General features: G+C 43.2%; 1 protein-coding gene across 1 annotated transcript in view; it reads right to left on the reverse strand.

Moving 5' to 3' along the window:
* The window catches only part of thsd7ab (thrombospondin, type I, domain containing 7Ab), a gene marked incomplete at both ends in the record, with an annotated part of 124,218 nt that overhangs the window by 70,723 nt on the left and 26,118 nt on the right, over nt 1–27,377 (reverse strand). Inside the window, 3 exons of the mRNA XM_079164169.1 lie at nt 4,974–5,158; nt 6,298–6,546; nt 10,523–11,357. Of these exons, the coding sequence (XP_079020295.1) occupies nt 4,974–5,158; nt 6,298–6,546; nt 10,523–11,357 (1,269 nt within the window). The remainder of the gene's footprint in view (nt 1–4,973; nt 5,159–6,297; nt 6,547–10,522; nt 11,358–27,377) is intronic.

Raw genomic sequence — 27,377 nt, forward strand, 5'->3', positions numbered from 1 at the left:
TTCAAATGTTTGATTACTAACCTGTACAAAAAAACAAAACAAATGGGAAAACATCAGTGTGTGGTTTTAGGTTTTTAGTTATGAGCTGGAATGCCTCAGCAACAACAGTAGTGACTCTGTGCAGCAACCCAAAGTCACAAACCTGGCAACCCACGCTGCAGCTGGAGACTCTACATAGAAGCTCCAGGTGCACAAATAAACCAAACTCAAAAAGAGAAAACTCAAAATCTTTGTTTTTACATTTCTGTTCATGTACCGATCAAACAAACGACACACGTTGTGTAACTTTGACTCAACTTGTGACGGAGCTAGCTCTTTCACATCCCATGAAGCGGTTAGCAGATTGCTATTTCATTCAGCATATGTACGTGTTTCCTGTACAGACAGTGGGCGAGGGAGAGACTTGTCGCGGGTATTGATTGGCGTTTACAGTAGCCAATAGTTTCTGACGGGCAGTAGCCACTAGCTCAACAAGACAAACTCTAAAATCACCATTAAAAACCGTTCTAATACCATTTGTCGTCCATTGTTGGGGTCGACGACCAGTGCAATACATACATGAAGCTCTATTTTGATTTCATGGGAAGCTTTAATGCTAAGCTAAGCTAACCACATCCTGATTTCAGCTCTTCTTTTAATGTACAGACATGATATTGATTTTTTTCTCGTCTAACTCTCAGAAAGAACATGCATTCTAAAAAAAAAATAAACGTTCATAACCTTTCATATCTTCTGTCACTTCTCTGCCCCGCACTGTGACTTAAGCTCAAAAGATATTGTTCTAACCAGCAACGACAGTATGGACTTGAACATTTTAATTAAACCCCTCCTGATACACTCGGTGTTAATGCACCTTTTAAAGGGCTTTTAAATCAATCTTCTTGTCAAATGCTGGGAAAGGGAAACCAAAATGTCAACTCCCGCAGGGTTGGGAGAAGTGCTTTAGGGATCCATATGCTGCAGCGGCTGAGCAGAAAACCCAAACTCACACAGCCTTAGCAGAGGAAGAGCCGTATGATGCTCAGTCTGAGATACTGATCTGGGGTCAGATGGGAGTTACTCCCCTGTAAAGATTAAGGTTAAGGTTTAGGAGGTGGTAAGCTGATTCCAGATCTTGGCCTGAGGGTATCTTCATACCCCTTTTGCATGGTGATATTTAGTAATGACAGAGGGGAGAACGAGAGCGCCGGCTGCATTAGACTTCACTGAGCCACTGTCTGCCTCTCTGTCTCAGTGGTATGCTGGGAGATTAACCCCCCGACAGAGGGGAAAGAAATCCTGCGCCAAGAAGATAAGAACTTGTCTGGATGTAAGTGTACAACATGTGTTAGTGCGGACACTAACGCACACAAGTCACGCACAGTTCTGCACAGCCGGCCCTGACAACACCGCTTTCAACGTGCTTGTGTCTATGAATCTTTAACTGCATCTTAGAGGTTACAAAAAAGGTCCAAACGTGTATAATCTTCCCAGTTTCATTACAGGTACATGCACTGTATTCTGTAATTTACATTTTCCCAGTTTACATTGTTATTAAACATATTAAATATAGATGGCCTTTGATACTCTTCAGTCTAAACGGATCATATATTAGCAAGCTAACGTTAGCTGTGGAAATTGGCTCAGTTAGCTACACAACAGTCAGACCTGACGATCAGTGTTAGCAGCAACAAATTGCATGTAAATATGTAAGTATGAATGCGTTTTTCAAGAGTAACTAGCAGGTTAAAGTATCTGGATCCAGATATTTTAGTTTCGTTAGATCTTTAACTTCACATATAATGCCACAGTGATTCACTGCACTAGCCGTGTAGCCGTTTTCCAGCCAGCTGAATTTATCAGCAATTCAAATTTAGCTGGTGTTGTGCTCATTGACGGCTATTTCCCTTGTTGGAAAAACAACAACTGAGCCAACGAGAGCTTTGGCAGTAGGATTAAGAGTGATGATGTCACCTTCCTGTGCTGGAGCCAGAAAGAAATGCAGAAAATAATGTCAAAATGTGGATTAGACCGACACAGCAACACAAGTATTTGATACGCAATTATCTGCTACAAATCCACTAAGGCACTGCAGCTCTTATAATACACACTGTGTGAGAGGTTGGGGGGATGCAAGCTGCCATGTAACAACGCTTGATCACATTTACTTAAATTACACTTGAGAGTTGGGATGATTTGTTTCAGTCTTTGCTGTGCGGTGCTGTAAGATTGGAGGTGTGCAGCGGTGGTGTTGACTTTGGTTCCAGTAGTGATAGGAGACGGCCGACAGCCTCCTGAGATCAATACAACTGAAATTACAAGTCGACAGACAGAATTGACTCTTGAATCTATATATTTCTTCAACTCAACAAGGTAAATGTTAAATTGCACCGAGCAAGAGCTGCCGCAGCGTCAACAGAGACAGATACTTCACCTGAACGTAATTGTTTTAATGATCATTTTACATTATATGTTATTATTATAAATATTTCATTATTTACATCTCGTTACTTTTTTTATTACTTTTTCCCCCGAAAGGAACTTAGGAACGTTGTTTTTGAAAACTTCCATAAAAATAAAGTTATTAATATTACTATCTCTGTCCACAATGTTACGTGTTTGGTTTGTTGGTCTGTTGCTCAGCAGGACTGAAAAACTACCGGTCTGATTTACATGAACCTTGGTGGAAAGGTGTCGCATTGGGCCAAGGAAGAACCCAGTGAATTAATGGAGCCGATCTGAATCTCAGAGGGGATTCTCGTGTTACTTTTAACTCATGGGAACGACCCTGGCGGAGGTCTGAGCTCTCCAAGTGTCCTCCTAGTTATCTAGAGCGGTTGTCAAAACGTGAAGATAATGTCGGACTGAATAATGAAGTGAAAACAACAATGACTTCTCAGTCTGATCGGCTGATATCTCCATACATCCACAAATTACACTTAACGCCACCAGAATGGATTGATTGGACTTAGTTTGTGTGAGAGGAGCATCTCTCCATGAGGAGCCAGAGGCGACCGGGCATCTCACCTCTCACATAAGCCCAGCCTCAACTAATGTATTTAACGCCCGCTTTAAGAGTGCAGCTTTGATTTTAAGCTGGCTTGAGAAATGTCAGAAATGGAGGCCCTCTGCACTTGTGACCAGTGACAAGAAGTCACAGCGCGAAACATGAGCAGACAAATCCGTCTTCCTAAAGATTCACGCTTTGGGTTAAAAGCGGAGAAGGGCAGCGGGTAGAAGTTTCAATGTTCAAAGAGAAAACTTGAAGCTGACAATGTAGCCGCAGTGGGATATTTGAAGAAAAAGAACACGCTACAGTGACTATTCATGCAAATGAAATGTCGTATCTCATTTTATATTTGGACATGAGTCAACATGCAGGCTTACGTCTGTTGCAAGTATTTGACACGCAATTATCTGCTTCACAATCCACTAAGGGACTGCAGCTCTTACAATACACACTGTGTGAAGGGTCGGAGGATGTAAGCTGTCATGTAACACCGCTTGATCAAATTTATCTGAGTCACACTTGAGAGTTGGACTGATTTGTTTCAGGCTTTGCTGTGCGGTGCTGAAAGACTTGACGCGGTGTTGACTTTGGTTCCAGTACTGAAGGAAGACGGTCGACAGCCTCCTGAGAGCAATTCAACTAAAATGTGCCAGTGACAAGAAGGGACTTCCTGAACAAACCAATGATGGAAACATCACAGAGGACAGAGGAGATATAGGAGGGGGGAGGCAGTGGACAAAAAACAAGTGGCAGAAATAAAACAAACACCTGGAAGAAGTGGCAGACAGCAGTGGTGGATTAGACGATTTCATTGGTTATTCCAAAGGGAACAGCAGCAGTTTGAAGAGAGGGAGAAAATGCTTTATTCATCCTTTAATTGGTTTAGGAATCTGAACCTGTAATGTTACATTTATCAGTTTGTGTTGCTCCCATTCAATACCTCGTGCAAAAGTAATCAACTGTGAACCCTGCAGCAATGAGCAGCTGGCTGAAGAAAGCTACTGCATGCCGATTCCTCCTTAAACATACAGGACTGTCTCAGAAAATTTGAATATTGTGATAAAGTTCTTTATTTTGTGTAATGCAATTAAAAAAACAAAAATGTCATGCATTCTGGATTCATTACAAATCAACTGAAATATTGCAAGCCTTTTATTCTTTTAATATTGCTGATTATGGCTTACAGCTTAAGAAAACTCAAATATCCTATCTCTAAATATTAGAATATCATGAAAAAGTATACTAGTAGGGTATTCAACTAATCACTTGAATCGTCTAATTAACTCGAAACACCTGCAAGGGTTTCCTGAGCCTTGAAAAACACTCAGCTTGGTTCAGTAAACTAAATCACACGTATGGGGATTATCACAATATTCTAATTTTCTGAGACAGTCCTGTAAATAAATCAGATATCTTCAAATATATTCAGTGAAAGAATTCATGAAAAATATAGATCGTTGTTATAATCTGTTGATCCTTAAAACGTATTGCTTCTTACCAGAGAGATATCTAAAGTTTTCAGACGCTTTAAAACTGTGCTGTGATGCAGACTAACGCTGATTCTAACTGTCTGTTCGGACTGAACTTACAGCACACTTTCCAGATGTGTGACTGCGTATTAAGTCGAGGTCCATAGCAGAGCTGCACGGATGCTGATATCGGACCGATACGGATTAAAAAAGGTGGATCGGATTTGAATTCCTGCTGTTGCTGGACACTTGCTTTTGCAGTTTGAAGATCTTTTGTGCAAATTTGCTGGTGAACGATTTCTTTCATTCTTTCAATTCATTGTTGCCTTACACCTCAAAGGATGATCCCAGTGTCCTCCACACAGTGAGACATACAGCTCATTAATCGATCACATCGGTATCGACCCAAAGCCCAGGATTCAGTATCAGGACACGAACGCGGGCATCATCTGCTCTCACGTCATGACCACAGGAGAGAAAACAATGAGATCAGACCTCGCCACCCTCTTTCTTACCTTTGTCTTTTTCTCTCAGGTCGTTGAGGTATTTCAGAAGCTCAGCGTTGGCCTGGACACAGTACACCTCCCTGGTCTGCAGACCTCCTCCACAGAGCCCGGTCAGGTTGCCCCGCCGGCGGTCCTGTTGGCCGAGCAACGAGTCAACCCGGCAGTCGCTCCACTCCGTGCTCCTCCAGGTGTAGCTGCGGAGGAGGAGAACATGGGGTGTTCTGCGTGGGCGTGACGTCAAAGTACAAGACACTTATAATCCTGCAGGCCTTACAGACATGTTGTATAGTTACATCCAATAAAGTTGGACAGTTAACGGACAGTTTAACCACCAATTAAGCCTTAATTTACCCGACAGAAGAACACTTGTGTGTTTGAAAACATACTAGATGTTCAGAGACACAAGAGACATAAGATTTGTGCATTTAATGTTGGATATTAGTTCTAGAGGCTCCACAGCTGGGACAGTAAGAAGTGTCTGTGGACATCACAAAGCTGTGATAGAATCAAACATTTTGGTCTGAGGAGTTGATTTCTAAAGAAAGAAAGAAGACGTATCTAAAAAAAGAAACACAAAACACTCTCCAGGACGTGAGTGTAACGAAGTATTTTGGCAATAGCTGTGTAGAGATGAAATAGGATGAAACTGAGGGAATAAAGGCCAGCTGTGAGTCGACAGTTTGGATCTTTGTGTGTGTGTGTGTGTGTGTGTGTATGTGTGTGTGTGTGTGTGAGAGAGAGAGAGAGTTTGTGGGACTCAGATATCCTTGCAGTCTCCCTCCATTTGTCTCTACTTTGTGTCTGGCACCAGCCCAAGCACTCATACTAATCTATCTCCATATGCTGCCTCCTACACACTCTCTCACACACACACACACACACACACACACACACACACACACACACACACACACACACACACACACACACACACACACACACACACACACACACACACACACACACACACACACACACACACACACACACACACAGGTAACCCAGGAGAGCAAATTAGCTTGGTGGTATGAGTAAAGGGAAACCAACAGGAAGCGTGTGCGGCCTCAGTCAGGTTGAGTAGTGTTACTGTATTTTTTTCCTGAGCTCGATTGGAACACAGAATGAATCCCTGCAGAGCGCTCGGTGCTGCAGCGAGGTCTTAACAACGCTGTAACCAAAGAGGAAGGTATTATCACAACCTAACGTGCAATTGTATCCCCGTGAAACATGAGCGCCCATCGAGTGCTCCGCTACGAAAAGACACCCCTCCCACATCTACTCCTTTCACTCAAAGAGCCCCTGGGTCCTCCCCTGCTATCAAGAGGGAACTCACGTGGAGCAGGGCGGCACGCCTTCCCCCGGAGGTTCACACGACTGAGAGTCCTCCAGCGGCGCGCACTCCGCCCCCTCGCCCACGGGGAACTGGACCACCTGTCTGCTCCGAGTGCGGTTGCCTACGGGAGACGCGGGGTCCACGCAGGTTTTGGAGCAGGGGCTCCACTCGGCCCAGTCGGTCACCTGGCAGTCCTTGGGGAGGACGCAGGACTGGACGGTCAGCGGCAGGTCCCTCGATGGGCACAGGCTGGAGAGAAAGGATAACGAGGAGGTTAGGGTTATGAGATGTCGGTCGAGGAAGAGGAGCACCAACGCTACACAGAGTAAGATTCTTATTCACCAGTTCCCTCTGCTTAGAACCCAAATATACACAGGCCGAGTCTCCAGGAGGTCACTGCTCCAAACCAAGAAGTAGTCAGGCCCATAATTATTTGCAAAGATTAAACAAAAAAAAGAGATATAGCATGTTAAATAGTGAGCTTTGGACGTGCTGGTAGGCTGATTATTGTATTTTTGGACAGAGACAAGCTAGCTGTTTACCCCTGCTTCCAGTCTTTATGCTAAGCTAAGCTAATAGGCTGCTGGCTGTAGCGTTAGTATCTGGTGTACAGGTACCAGAGAGGTATCGATCTTCTCATCTGACTCTGAGCAAGAGTCAGATGATTTGTTGTAGCGACAAAGTTCATCCTTCATAGTGTTTAGGACCATTGAGCATGCCCAGCAACAGAAAAGACAAAATAAAACAGAGAACAGCATCAAATATGAACATTTATGAGGCTAAAACCGGCTAAATGTTTGGCAGTTTTTCTTTGTGTAGATCGACCTGCACTAAGTGCACTAACCCAAGCTTGAGAATCAAATACAAACAGTCAGCTTACAAGCCTCACAAGTGTCCAAATGTAGATCATTGTTATGTGTTTGTTATTCTCTGCTGGTCACAGAGCATATTTATGGTAAACAGCCTCATGCAGTGTGCGGCTTATTGACGGCTCATTACAGGCACGTTAAATCTCTCAGTTACCTCTCGGGGCCTTACAGCTGCGGTTGATGTTCTTTGAACATGCCAGAGCAACACATATGCTTTGTTATTAGCACACACACACACACACACACACACACAGCAGTGTAAAACAGGTGTGGTGTGGCATGTCGTGTGTGGAAGTCTTAAGTAAATCCAAAAACAACCTCCGATCAATCGCTGGCGCACATCTTTTGATGATCTTAATGACATTTAGATGTAATGAATAACTCGTCCTCTCCTTGGGCTCCTTCCGAATCATTAGAAATGTGTTCTAACTGAAGCCGACGCTCTTCCCCTCCTCAGCGTGGATGTGTTTCCCCTCGGGGCGTTGCAGCTGACGAGCTATTAGTGCTAATTACGGCTCTGCTTCATTTAGAAACCTCTCATTTAGACATCGCCACCACACTTCACCTCCAGCGACTCAGACTCTGGGTACAAATGAGGAAATGTATGAGCCGAGTATGTTGTCTCTTTCTTTTAACTCCTGTTCTCTTTGCAGATTAAAACACCTCTGCAGTCTTTGAAGTGGATAGTGAAGCGACACCGGCAAAAAAAAAATACAGAATTAAGATTTTCCACAAAACACTCTTAGTGCACCGGAGGAAAACAAAGAGGAATTGTAACAGCTACTGTGATGCATGAGGGCGATGGCTGGGTTTCCTGTCTCAGATGGAGCTTCTTGTGTGTGTTTTTTTTTTTAAAAGCCCCTAATGCAGCCAGTGACCCATTTCTTTTTGCTGCATGTGGATCCTTTGAGTCTTCTCCGCTGGTTGTGTGCATGCCCGAGCATTTTGGTGGAGATTTCAAAGTTGCGGAAAAAGGAGTCATTATTTCTTCATCTCAGTCATCCAGACAGAATGAGGACACAATCACTCCCTATTTAAATAAGTAAGAGGATGTCGTTCTCGAAAATGCTCATTTCTAAGCCTGTAGGTTTTCACACAGCGACTCGCGACAATGGGCTCCGAGGGCTCCCAGACTAAATAAAAGCAGTCAGAAAGTTTCCACGTTTCCACACTTGCAGGCTCATTACTTGAGCTGCATTAAAACACGGCCGATAAAATGGTCTAAAAACATAATTCCATGTGGGTCAAGTGATTAAAGAGCCTGTAGAGAGAAGAAAAGGCGAATCAAAATGACCCTTTAATGCAACGATGTAATGTGGCTCAGCAGAATATTTAAAAGGTCGATTAATACGACACCAGCATGCGTTATGAGGAGGGGAACCTGTTTGGGACGAGCGGAGGACGATGGAGAAAGCAACGGCTCAATGACAGATGTTCATCAAACTAAATTGGAAATGAAGTGAGAAAGATGTTCAGAGCGCGTCTGGCGAGGAGACGACTGGGTTATTCGCTTCACTGGGAAGTTTGTTCCACTTTTTACGAAAGTGGCAAAAACAACTATTAATATTTCAGGACAAGACATAAACAAGTCAAGGATTAATATTTATGCTCCTACGGGCATGGGAGCTGTTTTCATGGTGCCTTTGAAATGTTTGAGCCCAGTCACTGCTGAGAGCTCTGCGCCAACAAAGCATTAATGAATAGATTTAGTTCATAATTGATCAAATCCTGGAGTACAGTCGCATGTGACAGATGTGGCTTGCTTTGCTGACATTGTCACTGATTCTTTTCCTGGAGATCAGAGACCTTGTAGAAAGCCCCAAATCCAAGTTCCTCGGGAAGAACGGTGACATTTTTAAGTCAGTCGAGGAACACAGAGAGAGATGAAAGATCCACAGAAAGAATTCATCTTTAAAAGAATCGCTGATCGACATCAGAGGGTTAATATGAAAAAAACTGAATTCCCTGATTACCACTTGATGGTTTTCTGTTTAATTAAGTCATCAACATCCTCAACGTAACAAAAGTCTTCAGAGCGGACAGCAGCTATAGATTTCCAGGTGCTCAAACATCCTGTTCTTTAGGTGTAAGTGGGTGAAATGAGCGGTTAATGAGGGACAACACCAACCACCAACAAAGTAAGACATCTTGTTTGACTTCTGTTTTGTTTTTTTAAAACTGTCTGTGAGGTTCTTTACGGTGACGGGGTTCTCTGCTGCTGGAGGTAGATTCATTTCTTGGAAGTAAAAGGTTTGATGCACATTTTAAAGCAGAGACTTCTGCTGAGAAATGAGAGCTATTGATGCGTCTCGTTTGTAGTCAGAGTGTGTGACTTTGTAGCTCGCAGCAGTATTAACGTCAGGGCCAGAGGTTAACCGACACTCATATATAATTACAGCATTTATTTAGGATCATAGTGCCCACTGAAGGTCCAAATGAATTACCTATTCAGGTGATGATCTTTGACATGATACTGTTTAAAATGTTAGTTGTTGTAGTTGAATCTCTCGTTCTGCCTCGGCTGCTTCTTTCGAGTCATTTTCTTTACCGACATCTTTGCAGCTTAACATCACACGTTTGACCCTTAAATCAGAGAATGTACTTTTTCTAGCATTGTCTAGCTATGCAGACAGTTTTGGACATTTAACTTACGTTTTCTACATGGCTTGGTACGTGAGAAAACCTGTTTTTTATATTTCGTTATTTGGGGCGAACTGGTCCTTAACTTCTGCAGAAGTTGTAACCTTAAACAAAGCTTCCCATTGTTATCTATTTTAGAAGATTTTCTGTAGCAATTTGACTTCATGTCTTATCAAGTGAAGTCATTTTGAGTGGCACTCTTCTTAACATATCATTTCTCATAACACGTCGTCACACATCCATTCGAGGGCAAAACTCTGAAAATTGCCTTATTTTGAAAAGTAACACACAAAGATTGATCTCACGTCACAAAGTGAGTTGCGTTGCCACTTCCATGCACTGAGGCTGACATCAGACACACTGTGGTGAGTTGTGCTTCATTGCTCTGACAGGCACAGCGGTGGCAAACACACAGCCGGTAAACATCCTCCGCCGCGTGTCACCTCCCGACAGGGAGAAGAGAAAACTTTCAGGAGGACAGATTTGGCATCTCGTTAGAAAACTAAAAGTCGAAGGTACAGCAGTTTAGTTGGTGACAAATATAAATAGATGGATGGAAATGTTAACAATAAATACAAGAAAAAACATAAAATGAGACTAATATAGATTCGAACGCATTACTATTATTAAGGGGGTATACAAGTGCTGAGAGACAAATAAAAAAACAAAAACAAATGAACTTCATGTCACATTAACATAAAAATGTTGCCACTCACTTGCGAGCCACAGTGCTGCCATTCCTGTGTATGCAGGTCACGTCCCGGGTCTGGTAGCCCACCTGGATGTCCCAGAACGGACTCTCTTGCCGGTTGAGGCGGTTCCTGGTTCGTTTCTTCTGGATTAGCTCCCTGGTCTCTGGATCTTTGACCCCGGCTCGCTCCCTGAGCCCCTGGCCTTTTCCTTTCCTGCGCTTGACTTGGCGTGCCGTTCGAGTCTGTGGAAGGGCGCAAGTGCTCCACGGTCCGACCCTGAGACTGTACATGCCCTCTGGACCTGTGCAAGGCCCCGGCTTGCAGGACTGGAACTCGGTTAGGTTGAGACAAACTGCGCCCCCGAAAAGTGGAGGAACCAGGACACTGCGGACCCTGTTCCTGAGGCCCGTGCCACACGTTTTGGAGCAGGACGTCCACGGCGAATACTCAGAAAGCACACAATCCTGAGGGCAAGGGATCAAACACGCCTGCTCCAGGCGAGGCTTGGGCTCAAAGTACTCACAGATGGCGTCCTCCGCTGGAGACTCGTCCGATTTGAGTATGCAGCCCACCTCCCGGGTCTGAATGCCCTCCTCGCCTCCACTGCACGTGAACGGCCGCGAGGCCCATAAGGTCCTCGCCGAAACTGGCACGCACACATTCCAGGCACCCAGTTGCCAGTCGTAAAGGTCCTTGTGCCAGTCGCACACACGGAAACAGTTCCTCTGGTTGGAGGGACGCTGGCCCTGGTCACAGTTGGTGTGTAGCGTCGTCCAGCCGTCCACATGGGCACACCAGACCGCCCGGCTTTGGCTGCCTCCCGGGCCGCAGTCGCTGCCCATGCATCTTCCCCATGGACCTGGGAAACAAATGAACCGGGTCAGGTTACAATATGAAAAATACCAAACAAAAAAAACCTTTGAGCTTCAGGTGCAACTCCAAGAACAGTCTGGTGAGCTGTAAGAAACCCGGAGATACAATTTCTTTGTCATAACAGCAGACAGAGCTCAGGAAAAGACAAAACATATTTTAACAGGTTTTGGATGGAAATCAGAATAATGATGCTTCTCAAATTGGGTAAGTTGAGAGAGATTGCATCAAGGTGTACTTTTAATAATGGATCATTTAATAAAACTAGAATTACCGCCTCGCAGTCGAGTCACAGTTTATATCCTTCACTTCATCATTTTATCTTATTAGACATTTATGTGAAATTGTCATAATCAGCAGATGAAATATTGAGTCATTTTGTGAGGTCACAGTGACCTGTGACCATCAAATTCTAATCCGTTCATCTTTAATTCCCTCCACAATGGGCCGTACATACAGACGTAAGTATGTACAACGTAAGCAGAAGCCACGGCTGTCATAATAAAGGCCGTGATTCCATGTGTCGAATTAGAAAAGCATCCTCTAGTTACATTAGTAACGCTCACTGATGCAATTTGAAAACTCCTCTGTGTCTTTAAAAACAGAACTCCATCATTATGCAAGCATCAATTAGTCAAACACGTCAAACCTTCCCATCGCTGAAGGAAGACAGACAGTTTAATTCGGCTTGTCAACTGAGGAAAAGCAGATAATGCATCTTCAAGGACGACGCAGTGAATTCACAGACTCCTCTAATGTGGCCCACAGTGGAGGAGCATGTGTGAGCGCAAACTAAATATGTCCCGTTCAATAAAAACAGAATGTCACCTTGTTGTGCGTCACACTCAGGGTCAATTGGAGGTAGTAACAGTCAGAATACAAACAGAATACAACGTGCAACAGCGGAGATTATTGGAGATCACAGTAAAGCCAATTTAGAGGGGCCATTAGTAATCTATCGGCGGCATCTATCAAACTGTTGGCAACGAGCAGGAAGTGCCACAAACATCAATAAACGTATTTGTCTGTACACAAGTCTCTGGCAAAGCCTCCCCTGATCCTCTCTTACTAATTGTAGTAGAGATCCAGCAAACAGGCCCAGAGGCCTGGGGCAGTGAGGAGAAACACACCAGCAATGCTGGGTTGAAGAACAGGGCTGTTTACAGTGGCCTCACAGGATGAGGCTGGAGATCACAGTCAGCATCATCTGTCCAGAGAACACACTGAACGAAGACTTGATCCCACATAGAGGTACGGTGTTTGTCTCTAAAGCCACAACGAGCCACACTGCTGCACCGGGCGACATGTTCCTTCACTACGATGAGCACGAGCGCTGCAGTTTAATGTGAATAAATCTAACGTACTCCGTCCTGCTGATGACCGGCACTACCGCACCAAATGTGTATCAATCCGCAACTGAAAGTAGGACCCAACAAATGCACTATTTACAGTGCCCAGGTTATTTATTACAATAAACATTGAAACTATTTATTTTGTTATTAAAGAATTACATCTTCATAAGGGACCAATGGGATCCTAACTATTCCTAATAATGTTGGAAAGTATCAAGAAATTAACTAAAACATTATAGATAATATGGAGTAAGAGCAGCTTTATCCTTCAACAGCTCAAATGTTTTGTGATGTGGTCGCCGGTTTATAACATCGTCTTCATTCATTGCTATCTTTATCAACAACCCCAGGCATGTTTGTTTTGCCTTTATTTATCCTCCTTCCTTCCCTAACTTTGACCTAATTCATTACATTTAAGCTTGTATGGAATCAAACAGAGAGCGAAGGGCCTCATTTTGTTTTTCTCCATGAAGAAAAACTCAGCTAACAACATGAAAACGGTTTCAACCCAATCATCCCAACTCAGCTGGTACTCTGAGCGAGTTGAAAACCACCAATTAAACAGGGTACCTTCACACGCCGCAGTGTCTTATCCAAAGGCTATTCATACGAGCCGAGGGAAGAAATCAAACTAATTGGGCAGCTTCACTTTTCACCTCGCATTAAAGTTCTGGGTAATTGATTATATCAGCATGGGGGCCTTGGGCTGATTGGACCCTTCGTGGGCAGTCGGCGTGTGAGTGCAGCTCATGTTGACCCACGTCCATGCAGAGTTTAAAATCACTCCTGGCAGAAAATCAGGAGCACATTTCCGGCCAATGATTGCCTCTGATGAGGCTGCTTGTTGCCTTTTCTCTGATCTCAGCAGCTGAAACAGCCGACAGGCTCTATCTCCAGTCAACGTGACCCTGCGTTCACTCCTCACGGTATCAATGAGGTCTAATGGCCGTCTTTTAGCTCCAGGTCACATCGTGCTACTAGTTTTTAGAAACTTAAGGACAAAGATTTAGAGGGTGAACTACATTAGTATTCCCTAGACGAATCCTCTCAGGTGTTTGTCTGAGTCCATCAAATCTATATTTCTAATCCAATAATAGAAAAAAAGGCCACTTGGAGGTTTTGCCTGCACAAAGCGAACTGATAAAGACAGTGAATGTTATCTCCGCAGCTGATAGAGAGTTTTGAGGGCAGAGGGAGAAAAACGCTGATCCAGAATCTCAAATGCAGCAGAATCACGACAGCTTCTCCGGTACCAAAATAAAACACCTCCCACCCAAATCCAATCCATCCCAGACAGAAGTTATCTCCTCCGAGACCTTTCATCTGGCTCTGCTCTCAACGCTCCTCCAGCCCAGGATGTGGAATGTGAGGCTCTCACTGAGTAAAGATCACAGAGCAGCCGGCCTGGTCTGAGGACGCACAGTAAGACTCTCATTCAGTTCTTCTGATACCCTCGATGACATGTTTTGTGTTGTCAGATCTTCGCAGCTGTTTGCATGTTTTGCTCTTTCTTCTCCGAATGTAAATCAATGTGTAGCCGCGGTAGCCTCCAGCTAACTTTTGAATATTGCATGCAGTCTGACAGCAACATTAGACGTTGTGAAAACAAACGGCACGCTTCACCTCCATTTCTCACGGTTATCAGAAAGTATTCACCGAGGCATCAATAACTCTCACTCAGGTCTAAATCCTGAGTAATAATATATTTATATGGACGGTGTAATGACTGTTGATGAACATCTATTGTTTGCAGAAGTCAAATCAAATGTACAAACATAAATCCAGAGTATCCTACTAGACAGAGCTCAATCTAAATGTAAATGTAGTTTTATCATTTGGCAGCAAAAGCATCGTTTTTGTGTCTGTTCATTGTTTTTAGCCGACTTACTGTAACCTCTGGAGACTTTACAAACCTCTCAGATTTAATGTAAAACTGGCAGCGTGTTTGCATCAACGCTTCGCAAAACTCAATCACAAGTGAGCGGAGAAAGCAAACACAACGTAGCCAAATAAATACTGCACAGAGAATCACACAAACATCACAATATTCCTCATGTGAATGTAGTCCTTCAGAAAAAGTCATTGTTTAACCGGCGACGTGTCCACGATTTACCCTTTGTATGTGATTGGTGGAGAGAAACAGCTGTAATCCAAACACTTTGTGATAAATATCTACAATTTAGAAATCATTGTCATTGGTTGAATAACATGAATAGGAGCACAACTCTTACAGTGCATCTGAACTAGATAGACTTAAAAGTGAGTACCAAGACAGTACATCTTTGGAACCAATTTCCTATTTTTTATAATAATATTTGCTTAAATTTAAATTCAGATTCTAATAGTATGTCTGTCTGTGATACAAAATCACAACACATAATACATCAATACTCAAGTGCATCAATTACAGTTTTGATGAGGGTTTTGTCCGGATGACCTGTTCTGAGGAACAGCGATGCTAAATAAATGTGCTGATAAGTACAGTATTCTATAAATGATTCAACAGATTGAATGGATCATGATCAAACCTTCAAACTGTATTATTTGCAATATAAAATGTCATTATAATCATTGTCCCCTATCATATTCTTGCTCGAGAGGACTTCTAGTTTTACTTCTTTAATGAGTAACATTTACTGCAGTCACAATAGAAACTTTTCTTTCTCTTAAAAGTGCTCGGTGACTTTAAAAACCAGAGAATAAAGATTAAGAAAAAGTCCTAAAAAGTCACCAAAGAGAAAAGGGAACTTCTGCAAGCTATAAATCCTAAAATGAGCTATTCTTTGTTTTACTTGGGGCCCCCATGGAGCCCTCAACAGGCCCCACGCACTATATGTGGCGTGCGACCCCCTCTCACAGTCGAGGTGAGAGCCTGATCTCTGACTGGGCCTCGAGTGTCTATTTAATGAACAGCTTCTTTGTCCCTGCAGGGTCAGCTCCACTAATGAATGGGTCGCTGTGTCGCTCTGTTGCTCTGTCGCTCTCTGTTTGTGTTTGTTTATCACTCAGATCCGCAGCAGCATCTCGCGCTCAAAGCCGGGACCTTTCTCTGGGCCGGGTCGGGGGTTCGTCGCGGGATCATCTCGGCCGCGATGCCATAACCGGTGGATGTGTTTAAAATCGGTTATTTATGAGAAGAGGTCTTAAAATATAAGCTAGTTTGCCTGAATCAGTAAAAAATGAAGCACTGCAGGGGCGAGTGTTAAGAAAAGTTCATAAAACCCAGTTCACCCTGAGTGAAAACTTAGCTGAACGCCAACAGTATATTGTCAGCAGAGTGAAAAGACTAAAAGTGAGTTAATGTATATAGTGTGTTCGCCTCAGGTCGCTCAGGATTCATTCTCCCACACACTTCCAGTAAATGAGGATGAACTCAGTCAACTTGTCAGATTAAATCACAGCATAGGAAGAGGATTTTCTAGAGGTTTGATTTTATGGATGACTATATGTATTTTATGGATGCGGCTGCAAACAAACAAACGTGCTTTCAGTGTTTAGATAGTATTTCCCGGTTCGTAAAAGCCCAGAACGAATCACCTAAAACGCTCCGGTGGAGCTTGTTTTATGACTAAAAAGAAAAGCGATCGGTGTTTTAAATCTCAGTGGAAATTGATCCATCAGTTCCAAAGCAACACAGCAAGACGTCCGTTTCATTAAGTAACCTTTGTTAGTTTAAAAACCCAAACCAGCGTTCGTTAACTACTCTGTTCCTGCTGTTTGAGTACTTCACAAAAAACACAAGCAACTTCAAACTGAGTATCTGAGTGTTCAACACTACGTCGCTTCACAGTTTGGACGGAATAAATCATATGGAGTACAAAGTGGTAATTGCATGTTTGCGTAGCCTTTGGCAGAACTAAGTATTAGAAACATTGAACGAGCCACGTTGGGTTCACATTAAGCTCAGCAATGAATTGTGTTTTGCCCGAGAGCTACAAAACAAATGTGGTGCGCGTGAGGCGAAGGCCAACAGTGCTTTGTTTTCTCTGTGTTCAAGAACACAGCCGGCTACAAACGCTGTTCCCTGAAAGAAAAGCGTTGCTATTCACATCGTGCTATTCCTCTCGGGGGAGCGGTCAAAAGATCGCTATTAAGCACCAGATGGACATTAGCCTTTTTTGGTCTTAATGGCGCCCCAGTATGCATCGGGGGGGTTATCGCGGAAAAGAGCAAAGGAGAAAGGAACAAGACCGGAGGCGACTACTTAACATCAGAAGGAACACTTTGAGCAGCTTAGCATTCGTGGTTGATTGTTAACCCCGGCCTGCGTTCAGTGTGATCGCTGCTCGGGGCTGTGCGGCACGAAGCCACATTGACTGAGGCTCTCCGCTCACACTTTATCTACATTTCATTAGCTGGAACACCACGATTGTGTCCTGCGCGGCTTGAAGGAGCTTCTTTGACGGCTTTTGTGTTTACATTTCAACAAGTCACACAGAGTGAAATAGTCGTCTCCATGTTTGATCTTTGCTCATGACAGTTTAATTCATATTACAGCTTTATAATATGAATTGAGCTACAAAGGAACTACACCACGGTCACGTGACTTCACCACCACTAATATAATGACGTTTAGTCGTCTCATTTAGCTAAGTGGGTACTGACTTTTATGATATATTTTAGAACAAAATGTGACAATCTCTCGAACTTATACTTATTTCAGGCAATTTACCAAAAACCCATTAAAAAAAAACAATTGACTTTAAGTCGAGGGAACCGGAAATGCAAAAATGTAAACTCATTTCTGGGTTTTAGGACTCATTCCTGCAGCACTCTATTGAATACTGTGGCGCTAATTAAATAGAACTGGAGGGATCTTTATACGATGTTCTCTCGTGAAACTACATCTTCAGTCCAGCTGTGGCTCAGTAGCTATAGCTGGGTACCAGGAAGAACTCGCTCATCCTTCAGCTTTAATGGATCACTTTACATGTTACATACAAGCCCGTGTGTACATTAAAAGAGTTATTGGTTGCTGTAATCATTCCTTTCTAATTTCACCATCTTCAGCAACTTGAGACTAAATTGACATTCAAGTGAAGATGCACATCATCATGACATTTCTAAGCACCTGTAATTGAAGCTGAACCAAAATAGACTAGCTTGTTGTTCTGTTGTTTACAGAAAAGCTGTTTGTCAGTTCATTCCCCCCCCATACGACACCCCCAAAAGGATTGAGGAGTGACAAGATAAATTACAGAAAACCTGCTCCAATGCTAACAACACCCACATGCTCAGCAGTGACAATATCACTGTTGGCAGCGTCAAAGAAAATACTCCAAAGAACCGGGCACCGTACCAGAGCGAAAGACCCGCAGCCTCCACGTTAACGCTGCAACGTGAAAGTGTCATCAAATGATGCTTCACAATTTAAACTGTCGGTGTCCAAAACAGACGGCTTCCCACAAGTCAAGAGCAGTGGTCTGTGCAGAGGTCCGACATGAAGAGACGTAAACACCGTCAGATCCTGTCAAACTCAGCAGCGCCATAACTTCCCATTGAACACTTTCACGGAAACATGCAAAACAGGCATCGAGAGCAAAAAAAGAGCACAACAACAACGAGAGCAACGCATCGCTGCACACACATGCTCCAGTAAAGACGCCTGATTTCCCTCCAAAACAAACCAGGTAACCTTGACATTCCTGAGAACAAACAGAAGAGTCTTCCATCATGTGGAGGTGCCCTCTACTCTTTACCTACTTTACTGAATGGTTCAGAAGAGTATTAAAACAGATGGTAACTGGCGCCTTTCTAGTCTTCTGACCTCAAAGCGCTTTATCACTACATGTCACTCACCCCATTCACACCCATTCATACACTGATGGCAGGGGCCGCCACGCAAGGTGCCACCTGCCCATCAGGACCATCCATGCGTTCACACCCACAGAGACAAACGGGAGCAATTTGGGGTTAAGAGCCTTTGCCCAAAGACACATCGAGCTGCCGATCTTCTGATTGGAAGGCCACTACTTCATCGTCCACACTGTACCAGTTGTTTTTATCATGTGTAACAGGCTGTCATGGCTCCCGGTGGAGCTACCCTTCACGCCAGCTTGCTAGCGACTCATTTTGCAGTACGGAGTGTAAAGTAAAAGGTTAAGACACGACGTGTGTCCAGCTGCTGATTATCAAACCTTCAGCCTGGTGTTTAACCCACAGTCACGTTCTTACACATCCCCCCTGATTGGGACTGATTGAGTCGCCCGTCTCCATTTTATCCCCCCCCCCCCGAGCTGTTTTGATTAATTACTGTGAAAAAAGTACAAGGTGACGGATCAATCGAACCATCAATCATTATTACCCCGCTGAGCTGAATCAGACAGATGATGACAAATCTCGTTAACAAGTAGCTCGATGAATACATGGCCTTTACTGTGGGTGCAGATAGCAGAAACAGGTTTGTATCATCACTGTACACATCCCTCTGAGGGAAGAAAAACTTAAATTCTCCTGGTCCTAAAACAAACTTCACAACACAGTAGCCTCTGCAGAGTGGACACAATAAGAATTAGATATGACTCATATTTTTAATAAAACTGAAGGTGCACTTAGTTCTGCTGATTGATATCAGTATCTTTACACTAATATTGTTCTATATCATATCATTGTATTGATTCATTCATTCAATATGGCCCTCGTAGTGGACGTACATTGCAGGCGAGGGTTTGTCCAGAGCGACAACATTGCAGCCCGATTAGCGGTCTGCAGAGTTCTCCTTCAATACTGGACCAATTTAAAACATTGGTGTCCCCATTAGTCCCCATTAGTCCCTCAGACACACAAACATGGGACAGTAGGGGCCAAAAATAAAAAAATTTTGGGGACTGATTTGATCACGTTGATGGGATTTCCCCCCCCCACCCTTTTCTGATGTTTTACAGACCAAATCAATTAATGAAGAAAATAATTGGCAGATTTATTGATAATGAAAATAATCCACACAACTGGATCACCTCACCTTCTATGATATCATGTCTACAGTGCTGTTAGTAATGGTGGTGATAGCTAAATTAAAAAGGCAATTTTAATTGCATGAAAGTCAGATGTGCTACATGCCCATCCACTATCTCCACCTCCACAGCTTCTACCTCTCTGCACAAAGGACTCACTATCTCCTCGCCTGGCATTAAAGTAGAGCTGTGGAATAATGCCTAAGATACTGGGCTGCATGACACAATGACATCATCACATCCTCGCCCCAGGCCCAGAGTGCACCCAATGTTTGATTTGTTAACTGGTCTGCCTGTCATTAGTTTTCACCTAATCGTGTTATTTTTAAAAATTTTCCAGTTTGGATTTTGCTGTATTTTATTTCTGTTTTAACAATAGTTACTATTACTAAACTGGAAGGCTAGGGGGGAAAAAAGCAAACATGATAGATATCAATGGAACAACAATCAACTCTGCACATTTAAAAAAATAAAGCCACAACTCAACACTGGTCTTTAGTAAATAAACAGGACAGATCCCTGCGCTGTGCTGCTGTACTCAACATGCAGAGTTTGTTGAAAGGAAATGATGTCTCACCCCCCCTCAACAGCAACAGCTCTGGTGTTCGTCTCGCTAATGAGGGAGTATCTTTTTCTTGTGAAAACCCCGGTGGTGCACAGGAAGTCATTGATGCTATTATGACGGAGAGCATGACTGGCAAGAGCTGTCTTGTTCTATTTGGAGTAAAAGTCTGCATACGGGACTGAAAACAAATCGCTTCAATCACAATTCACACTTTAGATGCTTGAAAATGCATAAAGTTCAGAGAGCTGATGTTGGTTAGACACATTAGTGGCATGATGGTTTTTCTTTAAGTCGTCTTTAATGTGTGCTTTAAATAGAAGCTGAACGTCAGGGCGAAAAAAAAAAAGAAAAGGTAGAGAAATGAAGTCCCCGAAAATACTTTTAAAGGCCGTGGCAGGGAGAAGCTCCCCTCTGCATTTAAAGTAGAGGCACCGATGGGAGAACAGAGCAAATAACAGTGGCCGTACCCATCACTGTCAAAGTCAAAATAAATATGTGTGTGCACTGCGGCGAACTGTTTTATCTTTATTTACCAAGAAATGAAAGCTCTTGTTCTGCAGGGAGGTGATAGGAACATTAAGAAACGCTCACATTCACAGCCGAGAGCTGTCCGGCACAACCGCAGCCCTCCAACACCGTCCACCGAGCGGCTTCACATGTCTGGCTTCTGTTGACTTGCTGACTCAAATCTGAGTCGACAGACCCCTGCAAGTCTACCCTAAAGGGGCGTGATAGTTTGGCAAGAGACGGGGGGGGGTATCAGAGCCAACGAGGGAGTGTCAGAGGCTTAGTGACTTCGCCCTGTGGATGAAAGCCTCGGGTCTGGGAGATGCTGCACTGGCAGCTTTTACAAGAGCACAAACCGTTCAAGGCGGTTTTCTTCTTGTGAGCAAGAAAACCAGAGAAAGAATGAGATGTACACACAGCAGGGATGCTTGTTTTCCCCAGAAGATGATATTCTTCTCGTCAGGGTGTGGTATTTCATCTCCATCCCTCAAAAACGTACAATATTTATAAGACAGAAACACAACAACAAAAGGCAGGATGCCAGGCTGGCCTCCCCTTAAGAACAAAATACAAAAACAGAAATCTCACAACCATTTTCTTGTCCGCCCCCCCTGGCGTGGAAGGGGTGGACACCACATGGTGAGCACCGGTCCCAAACAGTAGGACAGGCATCGGCTCAGAGATGCGGTCGTTCGTTTGTGACGTGGGACTCGGTTTACACCCTGACCGCCCACTTTCATGTTCGCTGCTGATCAAAAGTTTGGCCTCACCGGCCACAAAAGCTTGATTGCGTTCAGTCAGATGGCTGGTGCTGAATGATCTGTCAAGCTTTTAGGGTTGGAAGTCCTCTTAGATGTTATTTTGACTGAAAGGTTTGATTTGTTTTTACGCTGTAAAAAGGCTCAACCAGACTGACATCTGATAGGGCAGAAAGAACCAAAGTGACCTCTGAGCAACGGTTCAATAAGTAGAGAAGAGTTCACCGGAAACTGGAACCTTAGCATCAAAATGTGTGCAGATTTAAATAATGCAAAAAAAGGGACTGATCGATATTGCTTGTGTTTGTGGCGCCCATTTTAAAAAGTCTAAATGTCATGTTGTTCTGTACACGACCACAGACAACGGAACAGTACACGCTATGTTTCTCCACCAAATACAACTATACACCAAATATATATATATATATATATATATATATATATATATATATATATATATATATATATATATATATATATATATATATATACTAAATACTGGGCCTTCTGCTTATGTATTCTACCCTCTCACTAATAGCACACGGGTCTACAAAGTCCATTTGGTTTGGTTGCCTTTGTGTCACAGCTCTTTCACTTTTCACTTCCACCTTTGTTGACGAACTGCGTATGACATCATTGTTTACAAACTACAAAAGGGTCTTAAGGGACCTAATTATGTGTTGAGGTGTCTTAACTTTATTCTTTTTTTTCTCATATTTTTTTAACATAATGTGACAGATTGTTCACACGTCGCTGTCAATTACAGAGAGACTCTGCCACAGGAGAGTACCTGTCCCACACCGGTGCACGCGGAGCGAGAGCTGATTAGCATCTATTTAAGATCAATGTTGTGAGAATAATGTGAAACGGTGTTCGATCGATAAATTGTTAAAATGTGGGATATTTAATTAAATGATACTTTTAAAAAAACGCACGTGCATCTGACATAGTTGGATGTGCGAACATCTCTTTGTGAAGAAAGTTACATTTTTAATAATTCAACAGAGAAGTGTCCACAGACCTCCCTGTGTCAACAGATTCTCACTGGAACTACTTTCAGAGAAAACTGCTGACAGTGAAAAAGAAAGTAGACTCCTTCTGGGGAGAGAGATTGTTTTTTATGTATCAAAACTGTCTAAAGATCAACACAACTCTACTGTCAGTAGAATGATGCAGGAAAGAGTCCTACAACTAGGAAATGAGTCAGCGTTTTCACTCGTCTCACAGTCGCTGGGTTTTTGGTTGAGACGACTGGAATAAGGTCTGCGGTTAACAAGAGCGTACCGGCGTTTACCGTTTTGTCTCTTTGATATCAAATACGAGAGTGAATACCAAACTTTAAAAAGAGGAGGTTGCTAAACAAGTGACTAAATGAGACTACTTAACGCCATCATTCGCCTTCACAGCCTCGTGTCTCCTCGCATCAATGCAACCGTGGAGTAGTTTGTTTAGAGCTCAACGTTAGCTTTTCACTTCTTGCATTCACGCTTCAAAAATCATAAAAGTGGTGATCATTTGTGAAGATTATCTTGCTGAACAAAACCTGTAAGTATCCTAAACATGTTCTTCCCGCAGTGCTTCTTTTTCTGCATGAATCCAAATGTAAAAATCCAAAACAAAAACATCTCATTCCTCCAGCACTCTACTGGAGCAGAGATGTCAGAGACAAACCTCGAATGGATGCCACTAGAGGTGAGGAGGAAAATCTGATGTATATATTGTAATGTGAGTGAGCTGACCCTTTAATATTCAACATCATTCTCACAGTGGTACTACAGCGCGCTGCATGGTTACCGGATTATACCCTGCAGGTGTTGATTTAAATTGTGTATCCACATTTTGTCATCTGCTGATACAAATCCTTCTGACGGCAATATCCAGCAACGAGCGTGTAGTAGTTGGATAATCTTTTGTATTTTGTGGATTAAAGCTCATGCTGGGTGGATTTTCTTGATGGGGGACGTGAAAGAAGTGACAATCTGTGAATGCATTTACACGAGGAGGAGGGGGGGGTTTAATACCCCCGGCATGGGATGCACCTGTGAGAGCTCATATGTCACAGGTGTGTTTCACTGCGTATCTGTGCATGTATGCCGCAGTGTATCTGCATGTGTTGCTCTGTGCAGGTGTTGCTCCGGAGGGGCAGGCAGCTTGATGATGTAGCTGTCACTTGATTAAGATACATTTTCCAATCACATGGTGAGATCTCCCACCCTCAGGAGTGCCAGCGTCTGGGATTAGATTACCACCTCCCACAATGCATCACGCTTTACATCACAATCCAATAGGAAAGCAATACAAGAGGAGGGGATGCTGTGCAGCCTCGCCTCCTAAAAACGGGAGGTTTTAAAATGAGCTCTGGGGACGTGCAGTAAATCACGACAAACAACGAGAACGCCGCTAGGTATCAGCTCATTTAGCAAATACTGCTTCAACAATATATCAATGTGAAATTAGTGGTGTTCATGAGCTTAAATGCTAGTAAACAAACAACTGTGCAAAGAAAAGACATTGCAGACGATTGTTTGTTTTTTTTGCTTCATGCTTTAATTTGGAATTTTCCGGTCTCAGTTCCCCCGATATCAGATAAAAACTGCTAAGGTGGAGCATGAAGAAACAAGATAAGATAATAATGAAATTTGGCAATAAGAATAAACTCTCATGGAATATGCAGCGGGACATGATACTGATGGTAATTATTACTGTGCACTTGAGACTGATATTGTTCAAGAAAAGCTTACACAAGCTGCTTTTAAGGAAGTCTACCCGCAATTTCATTATTCATTATTTCAGTGTTACGCTCAAACCCAATGAGATTCAAGTAGAGAATCCCCAGACAGCCAGTTCATATCAAGCCGTGTGTCGCGACGGGCACATTTTCATTGTTCTGCTTCAGCAAAGCTTGGAATTAAAGAGCAATACAATTACAATCATCTCATAATCCGGTAACAATCACCTCTAGTACCACGAGAGACGGTCTGAGTCAATGGGAGCGATGCCAAAAGGGGGATTCAGAAAACTGAGGTATCATTTTACAAAATTGACATGTCACCATAATAACGAGCTTTAACGGAGTCCAGGCTGGAGGAGACAACAGGAAATGTGTTCTGCCTTTCTTCTGCAAATACTGAAATGCTGATGCATGTTGTTAGTCAGAGGTACTTAAAAAGTGCATCAGAAATAGCAACACATCAAGAGTAGCTATTTTTATGCCTCGTGTTGTTTTTGTGCATAAAATGATTCTCTAACCTGCTGAGTTACCAAATGTAAAGTTACTGATAACACACTAAAGTAGCTTAGGATGATGTAGACGTTAGGAAAAGTAATTCCAATATGCAATCTATGTTTATGTCACCTTGTGTGGAATAGCTATAACTTGCTATTCTTAGCCAGACAGCTAGCAAGGTGCTAACCAGAATAATGATACGGAGCAGCAGCCCGTGAATGACCTGCAGGTCTGAATATCTGAGAGCAGTGTGTCCCTTTGCATATATCTCAAGAACCGTTCTTCACACTTAGCATGTATATTGCTGGGGACCCGAGGACACGCAGTGTCAATTAGACATGCAACATGTTCAATATTAATAATAAGGGCATGCGCTCCCAAAGGCCACGCCCAAAACCAGCACTGCACTAGTATGTTAAAAATGACAAAACAATAGCCGAGCCAGACTTACTGTAACAAGTAATATGCTAACATCAGCATGCTAACATGCTCTCAATGACAGCTAAAATACTGATGTTTAGCAGGTATCAGCATGTTAGCATTTGCTATGTAAGCTGTTGGTAATGTCATTAGTTTTGCAGGGATCTGGTGTTAAACCAAAGTATCGGACCAATAAAGATTGACCTGGCGCTAGCTGGGAAATCCGTGGATCACCAGAGTTTCTATTATTTATCTTGATGGAAACAAGATCATCTGTAGCAAATATTATAGCAATCCACCCAATGATTGTTGAGACAACAATCTCAACCTCATGGCTACAGGAAAGGTCCAGGGACGATCAAAGTCAGTAGAGTTCATCCTCTGGGGAACATGAATGTCTGTTTATTTAAGTCTGGATCAAGTGGTGGACCAAGTGGCCGACACTTACTGCCACTACAACGGCTAAAAACACACCCGCTTTCAGGATCTAATATCACAAAGTTGAACTTATCTGAAAGATCATCCCTTTCTTTCCAACTGAGACATTGAATAATCAATTAATTTACCTACATGCATTTCTGGTTGACAGTTCTTTAACCGAAGGAAGTGATGAATATACTTTAACAGCAAAACAGTACGAGCTTCATTGAGGGCAGTAAGGAAAACATTGTTACTCACTGCCGGTCCTCACTTTGCTGTTGTTTTTAAAGGACCACAGTGCGGCCAAATTGTTGAATGCGAACGCTATTATGTGAATGTCCTACACAAATCCATTGTTTTCAAAATCATAGGGGCGTAGGAGTGGGAAGGTGGCTCTAACACGTTCCCAGACTTTGTTGATGAACTTACACTGAATTTACATAGAAATTACAGAATGGTCTGCAACAATAAGGCTTTGAAAGTGTGTAATTTATTAAAATTCAAGGAATAAAGTGCCACATTCTTTTGTTTCAGTTAATTAAAGCCTGGGTGAGGCAACATTGATGGAAAATTACCACCTGTCAGGTTGTTAATTCAAGTAACAGCAAGGTTGTTTTTTGGGGTGTTTTACCAATCAGCTCAGCATATGGATTGAAGAAAGTGACGCTTCTAGGCCAGTTGAAAGCTGAAGCTATTGAGGTGCAGGCCCACTTTTCGGGGCCTACGGGGGATCCTTCTTGGACTCCGATTTGGCTGCAGTAGGGAGGTGGGAGGTGTTGGACGGAGAACACGGATATCGGAGCCAAGCTTGATCCAAAGCACGCACACGCGCATTCAAACACATGCACGCACGCACACACACACGCACACACATGCACGCATGCATGCATGCATGCACACACACACAGCAGGCCAAAAGCAGAGCAGACTGTGATCATACCACCGCATCGACCCACCGCCTTCTGTTAGCTCTTTTCATGCTCGCCTTCATTTCACGGTGGGCTGACGTGCATGATGAAAACAAGAGAGTGAGGAGGTGAAATCAGGGTGAAACCTTTGCATTTCCAATGCACGCTCCCACAAACATCTCGTTTTGTTTCATCTCTGTTGCTTTTGATTGTTTTTTCTGTTTACCAAAGCCAATCGGAGTAGGGAACACATTATCCCTTCACTAGGCCTGAACAGCTCACATGAGTAAAATCGTCACGTATCCAAACAAATGCTAAATCTGAACTTGTGCGATACAAAAATGTAAAAGAAAAGCCACACCTGTACATTCTTTTTTCAGTGACCCTTCAATGACCCTCCTCATCTGTTCATTCTGCACAAACACACTGTAATGTATTCTTTTTTTTGGGGGGGGACGGACGGTTCACACAGAGTTAACTGTGCTGCGTTGAGGAGTTTCTGCTGCATGCGCTCAGCAGAGTAATGAGACATTTCCAGCAATCTCAGCTCCCAAATTGACAGCGTCACCGACTAGTGGTCCTATGGGAGGTCTTGTTAGGATGTTGAGCTATAATTGCATGACATGTAGGTTGGGGAGGGCAGAAGGGACACAGTCGCCAATATTTTCTGGTATCTGCTGAGAATTGTCAAGCATGTGACTATCTATATTTTGTCATGTTATGGACAGAATCCCTTTGAAAAATCTCGCCTTTGATACCTCCAAATAATAGCTTCCTTTTTATTTCTCTTTGTCATCGCTCGTATCAAATCGTGAAGCAGCCGTGGGACAAATGATTGATTACTATAGAACCTGTCAGGCCCCCCCCCCCCCCCCCCCACCCCACAGCTGTGTGAAGACT

The sequence above is a fragment of the Pholis gunnellus genome (assembly GCF_910591455.1).
Source record: "Pholis gunnellus genome assembly, chromosome: 8".
NCBI lineage: Eukaryota > Metazoa > Chordata > Actinopteri > Perciformes > Pholidae > Pholis > Pholis gunnellus.